This window comes from Sander lucioperca, chromosome 2 (assembly GCF_008315115.2).
Source record: "Sander lucioperca isolate FBNREF2018 chromosome 2, SLUC_FBN_1.2, whole genome shotgun sequence".
Taxonomy (NCBI): Eukaryota; Metazoa; Chordata; class Actinopteri; order Perciformes; family Percidae; genus Sander; species Sander lucioperca.
Window position 1 is genome coordinate 35601689 of NC_050174.1, and position 7482 is coordinate 35609170.

The 7482-nt window shown below is 44.0% G+C and overlaps 1 protein-coding gene across 1 annotated transcript in view; it reads right to left on the bottom strand.

Annotated features, from left to right (window-relative positions):
* The window catches only part of trpm6 (transient receptor potential cation channel, subfamily M, member 6), a 56893-nt gene extending 49747 nt beyond the window's left edge, over positions 1–7146 (bottom strand). The window contains exons 1-4 of the mRNA XM_031317284.2: positions 6974–7146; positions 4353–4476; positions 3162–3234; positions 2716–2816 (exon numbers count right to left, since the gene is read on the bottom strand). Coding sequence (XP_031173144.2) covers positions 2716–2816; positions 3162–3234; positions 4353–4476; positions 6974–7146 — 471 coding nt within the window. The remainder of the gene's footprint in view (positions 1–2715; positions 2817–3161; positions 3235–4352; positions 4477–6973) is intronic.
* Between the last annotated feature and the right edge of the window lie 336 nt (positions 7147–7482).

Here is a 7482-nt window from a genome sequence, read left to right on the forward strand (position 1 = left end):
AAAATCATCTTTAGGAAACTGATCTTAATGCCTGAATTTAAAAAAATGAGGAAAAATCCAATCTTTAAGGGCACCAATTTTCTTTGTGTATGAATAATGTATCGTAAATACATAAATGTTCTTCCTTAAAATACAGGGGGTATAAGTCAGTACACCCCTATGTTAAATTCCCATAGAGGCAGGCAGACTTTTATTTTGAAAGGCCAGTTATTTCATGGATCCAGGATACTATGCATCCTGATAAAGTTCCCTTGGTCCCCACATCATCACATACCCTTCACCATACCCCCACATCATCACATACCCTTCACCATACCCCCACATCATCACATACCCTTCACCATACCTAGAGATTAACATGGTTTTATTTCAGTTAGCCTAATAGCTGGTTTGATATTCATTGATATGGATCTTATCTCAGTCAGCTATTAACTTGTTAGGGGAATGGAGAGAGTTTTCAGATGCTATGAACATTATTATTATTATTAGACAATAACTACGACCATTTATTGAAACAACAATATTTCTTCTGTGCAAACATTTCAGTAGTTAAGTAGTGAAGTGTGTAGTATAAAGTGTGTACAGTTTGTAGTATAAAGCGTGTATACACACATCTTAAACTTCAAATTCAAAGTCTGACATCAACAAAGAGAAAAACGGAAACAGAATTTTAAGTTTTTGTTCACTCCAACGTATGAAAACATTTCTTGTAAGTTAGAGTAACGAGGACGCTGTGGGGAAATGTAGTGGAGTAAAAGAAAGAGAGTTTTCAATAACATAAACAACGACGTAAAGTACAGATACATGAAAATTCTGCTTAAGTAACTAAGGCCACGTCCACACGTACCAAAACAATCTGCTTTACCCGTCTTCCCTGGATTTCGTTTCAAGAATAGTTGCGTCCAAATGGATCCATTTGTAAAAGACTCAACGCGCTACTTCATATTCCAGGCCTATAGGCGGCGCTGTTTCTGCTTCAGAAATTCACCAAAACACGGAGAAGAAGAGCATCGTCACTGTCGGTACACGATCCGTTCTGCACATGCGCAAAATGTTCGCGCATGCGCTGTTGTACGAGGATTTACGACACTGCACGATCTGTTCCACGCTTCCGGTTTCAGCCAAGCTAACGTTAGTTTAGCTAACAGCTAATTCGGCTAACCGCTAGCTGATTGTAGCGGTCTGCCGTTAGCCTCCACAGGCAAGCTAACGTTAGTTTAGCTAACGGCTCATTCGGCTAACCGCTAGCTGATTGTAGCGGTCTGCCGTTAGCCTCCACAGGCAAGCTAACGTTAGTTTAGCTAACAGCTCATTCGGCTAACCGCTAGCTGATTGTAGCGGTCTGCCGTTAGCCTCCACAGGCAAACTAACGTTAGTTTAGCTAACAGCTAATTCGGCTAACTGCTAGCTGAGACAGCATGTAATAACTTTAAAAGACCCTCAAAATAAAACGTGAAAATAACCGTTAACATATATAACAGCTGTTACGTCAGTTCTACTTTACTTGTGCTCATTTAAAATACAATCACTCAGTACTTGTCTTTATTGTTATTACTGTGAAGTCTTAATTTAGCTGTAGCCTGCTTTTCCCATTACGTTTGAGTTAACGTTATTATAGACTGAATCTAGCTGTCAGCTAGCGGTTAGCCGAATTAGCTGTTAGCTAAACTAACGTTAGCTTCCCGGTGGAGGCTAGCCATAGGCTAGCGTGGAACAGATCGTGCAGGTCGTATCCTCGGTAAAACAGTATTATCTTGCGCATGTGCACAATGGATCGTGCAGGCAGAACAGATCGTGTACCGACAGTCAGTTCCACTTCCCGTCATAACATGACTAGCTAGACTAACGTTCTCTTAATACATCCATGGACTATAATAACTTTTTACCACTGCTCATTTTTATAAAGGCCTCCGCGAGAAAACGTGTCTTTGTTTACGTTGTATAATGTGCTGTTGGTTTGCTTTTTATTTTGCAATTCTGTCTGCCATCGGACATGATTGCAGCGCGCTAGCTAGCAGAGCTAACTAGCTTACATCGGCAGTCAAACAAACATCAATGATCCAATGTCTTTTTGATAATCTACACGGTTTTCTTGCAGTAGCTTTTCTACAATAAGCCGTGGTAAAAGTTACTGTAATCCGTTCAAGGAGTTGTTAAGCAGACAGATTAGCTAGCTAGCTTCCACTTTATAAACAGCTAACCATAGCAGCTAACGTTAACGTTACGTCACTGCTGTAGCGGTCAGCTACTTTAGCGACGTTTAACGTTAGCTACATAACGTTAGCAATATATCTTGTGTAGAATCCAGGACCAGCAGAGCAGAGGGAAGTGTCAGGGAGCAGAGACAAAGTATTTAGATGAAGTGAGCTGGTTGGACCGTTGAGATGGGATACGCTCGCTTAGCTTCACCGCAGTCGTGTGTGGCCGTGCACTAGAGGTCGAGGGGTGTGGCGATAACATCATCAATACGGACGTATCCATATTCACCGTTCAAACAAAGCCAAAAGAGAGCCGTTTTTTACTTTTTTCACCCTGGGAACCAGGTTTCAAAAAAGTGTGTTTTCAGGCAGTACGTTTAGAGAATTCGTGTGGACGATCGGCCCAAACGATGCAAAACATATGCGTTTGCATCAAAAAGCGTCTCCATGTGGATGGCCCCTAAGTATTTGTACTTTGTTACATTACAACACTGCATAAAACCTGCTGGAGTCTCACCTGCCAGTGCTGTCCGTACAGCAGCACGTCTTTCTGGGCGATGTCCGCCCGGTCCCACGCCAACGCCATGCTCAGCTGCTCGGCAGGACTGGCCTTGGTGCCTTTTCATCAAAACACAACAACAAACTAAGTCACAAAGTTTGAAAGTTGTAAACCTACAAAGACTGCAGCGAATGTCCGTGTGATCAATGACACCTGTGGTTTTTCTGCAATAACTTGTCAAAATGTCTGCAGTTAAAAACTGTCACTGTCAGAGGCAGTGGTGTAGTCTACGTGATACGCAGGTATACACAGTATACCCACTAAGAAAGCTCCAGGATGTCCATATACACATTTAAAAATATCCAATGACATGCAAAAACATAGTTTGTGTACAGTATACCCACTACTGTACATTAGACTACACCACTGGTCGCCACAGGAGAAATATAAATATATATAAATACCCTTGAGACTAGTTGTCAGAATGGCTGCATCCGCGGCCGTTTGGTCCTCTGACTCAGAGTCAAAGATAATAATCTGTGGTCAGAGTCAGAGACAGATGGGTTAATACATACATTAAGAAAGAAAAACACACATTTAGTAGTGTTGAATCACAAACACACACACACACACACACAGAGACACCCACACACAGAGAGACACACACACACATACAGAGACACACACACACACACACACACACACACACACACACAGAGACACACACAGAGACACACACACACACACACACACACACACACACACACACACACACACACACACACACACAGAGACACACACAGAGAGACACACACACACACACACACACACAGAGACACACACACACACATACTGAGACACACACACACACACACACAGAGACACACACAGAGACACACACACACACACACACACACACACACACACACAGAGACACACACACACATACTGAGACACACACACACACACACACACAGCGACACACACACACACACACACACACACACAGAGACACACACACACACATACAGAGACACACACATACACACACACACACACAGAGACACACACACACACACACACACACACACAGAGACACACAGAGAGACACACACACAGAGACACACACAGAGACACACACACACACACACACACACACACACACACAGAGACACACACACACACAGAGACACACACACAGAGAGAGACACACACACACACACACACATACAGAGACACACACACACACACACACACACACACATACACACAGAGACACACACACATACAGACAGAGACACACACACACACACACACACAGACACACACACACACACACACACACACACACACACACACACACACAGACACATACAGACAGAGACACACACATACACAGAGACACACACACAAATAGAGACACACAAACACACACACACACACACACACACACACAGAGACACACACATACACAGAGAGACACACATACACACACAGAGAGACACACACACACACACACACACACACACACACACAGACACACACACAGAAAAAGCGTCTGTGTGGGTAAAATGTTGAGAGTTCGTCCAAACACACATGGAAGTAGCGTTGAATCACAACATGTACATTCCCAGATGTTGGTGTGTTTGACTCACTGACTGTCTGTGATCCATACACTGGAGCAGGAGACTGCACAGCTGAGAGGCTTCTGCCGTCTCCACGCCAAACACGTCTCCGATCCGCACCACGAAGTCCTCTTTAATGTCCGCGTCCAGCTGCCTGAAGAAACGCAGCCAAACGTGTTTCCGTTACATTTGGGACTTTACAAACAGATGCTAAAAGATGCTAAAACAATAACCTTTAGACTAAACAATGAAGGAGATATTTTATATTTCAGATTCATACTAGTATTTTGTGTTTCTGCTACATGTTTACATGCTTTAGGCTCCTATTATAACGATGTAAGGGCACGGCGTGAAGCGCCTGGTGCAGGTGTGTTTAGGGGGTGTCCTAATCCACTTTTGCTAGTTTGAGGGCGGAAAAAAGGGTCCGTGTGCCGGGGTCATGGTTCTAAAGGGTTGGACTTAGTGTCTTCATTAATCAGAGGGGTGTTTTGGGCGTAACATGCAATCAACCAATCAGAGATCATCTCCCATTCCCTTTAAAAGCCAGGCGCGTTTGGACCTTGGAGCATTGCTGTTATGATGGAGGATTTGCACCGTAATATTTTTATTTGTAATCTTCTGCATGTGTGTGTGCTGCTGTGCGTCCCTGTGTGTGTAACAAGCATAGTGTGTGTGCTGCTGTGCACGAGCCTAGGAGCATTTTACTAATGCTCTGTTAAAATAACAATGAAATGCTGCGTTATTGACTTTAGACCAGGTTTTTGTTGGTCAATGGTGCCATCACTTCCCACTGCCTCAAGATAGCAATACTCCCAGAATGCACCTGAACACACCTCCCTGTAAGACCAGCACGCCCAGAATGCACCTGAACACACCTCCCTGTAAGACCAGCATGCCCAGAATGCACCTGAACACACCTCCCTATGGACTATGTTTAACTGCTCCTCAGATCTCTGCAGGGTAAATCCAGACAGCTAGCTAGACTATCTGTCCAATCTGAGTTTTCTGTTGGACGACTAAAACTACTTTTGAACGTCCACGTGTTCCACCAAAACAAGTTCCTTCCTGAGACTATTTAGCAGAGGCACCGTGGCTCCGTCCAGAGCTTAGCACCGCCCAAGACGATTCTGATTGGTTTAAAGAAATGATAATAACGTTGTTCTCCCATCCAGGAATTCTGTGTGGACACAGCGCTGTGGAGGAAGGTCTGGCTAGGACGGACACAAACGGAGACATTTGGAAACGAGGACGCACGTGGGTCAGTCTTAACGGTCTTATACGCTCAATTGACCTCTCGCCGGCCCCTCCCCCAAAACGGCCATTGTCCAATCACACATCATAGCAACCGTTACTATGTGAGCAGGTCCGACAAACATTGACTCCAAGCAAGATGGTGAAGCGGTGCGCCCACGGCGTTTGTAAATCGGACACTAGATACCCCGAGAGATTGTCGGGAGGAGTTGTGTTCTTTCCATTCCCAAAGCCGAAAACACAACGTGAGCGGTGCCTACAACGGATACAACAGTGTGGACGGTCCCACTCCAAGTTCAATATATCGAACATTACGAAGCATAAATACGTCTGCTCAAAGGTAAGGCTAACGGCTAACTAGTTACCGTGTTGTCTAGATCTACTAACTAGAGACAAGAACACAAATTGGACCAAAGTTATGATTACCGTGGATATCATTGCCAGAATGTTAACTACTCTCTAAGCTAAGTTTAACGAGCCCTTTAGCTTTAGCCAACATTAGTTAACATGTTAGCTAACGCTAGCTACATTAGCTGCTGTTGTGTTGGGTCTTTGAGCTCCCCAACTTTATTTTTCGTCAGTTTACAACAAAGTCGAACATAGCGCCCCAACAAGCAACTTTAAATAATTTAGTTTTTATCTTTCATGTAGCATTTTATGAACGGAAAACCTACCCCTGAGTTCCCCAATCCCGCATTTTGAGGTACAGGTCATGGGGTTTCTCAGATTTTGCTTGAGACCGGTAAGCATTAGCCTCGATAGTAGTCGTGTCTCCTTCATTGCGTATTTTTATATTTTGAATATATCCCTCCACTGCATACAGTAACCCCTTTTGCCTCGATCTGGAGGATATCGCGGAGGTATTGCTCCAAAAAAGGTCACTGACACGCACGGGTCTACCTCTTCCCGTCATGGCAATCTGTCGCGCTGGTCGTGTTTGACCATTTGTTTGTCGGACGTAGCAACAGTAACTAAGGCGGCGAAAGGCTAATTAGGTGGAGCTGCTTCTTTGCTACAGTTAATAAATCCGTTATCATCGTACCTGATGTTGCCTTCTTCTACGTACAAACAAACATAACATATACTGTATGTCTGCAGACAAGATTACAGCTTTCCCTGGCGTTAGCATGTAGCAGTGTATGTAGTTGCCTGGAGCAGATGACCATGTATAGACACCCAGCGGCGTGGGCGCTTGGGTAGCTCACCTGGTAGAGCGTGCGCCCATACAGTGGGAAACCTTAGGTTTTTGCTCAAAGGGATTTCTTTTAAACACGTTTAGCTCATTATTCAAAGCTCTGACCACGTTTAACATGAACATCCGACATCATAACATTATAGATATGACAGAAAATATAGAAGAGCCTAATAGTTCTCCTTTAATTTGACCCCAGCATGGATACCTGTCCACAGCGGTCTGCTTGTGTAAGAAGGCGAGCAGGTCGGCGGCGCGGCCCGATCCCTCGAACACGAACACCGGCACGGGGGGCTTGTTGCTGACGTAGTCCAGCACGGTGGACACGATGGCCGGGCCCCCCTCCAGCCCACACACCCCCACAGGCACATCATTTCCCATGTAAGGAACTGATCATTTATCCATCGATAAAGGATAAAAGATGCAAATGTGGATTGATCAGGTTAAGTCTTGTATGAGAGATATGTAATACATTATGGAAAAAAAAACTTTACTAAGTGTTATATATACATTTAGTTAAAATATCTACAGTGTAACAAATAAGTTTAGTGTATCCAGTTAGTTGTTCCACATGATGATGAATATTTTCATTTAAAAATACCAAAGCAGCAGCTGAATCACAGCGGCTCGACGCTCTTCAGATAGAATTGTCGAAAAGATTCAGGGTGTTTTATCAGACCCCCACTGACTGAAAAATAATACAATCTTTTTTTTTCT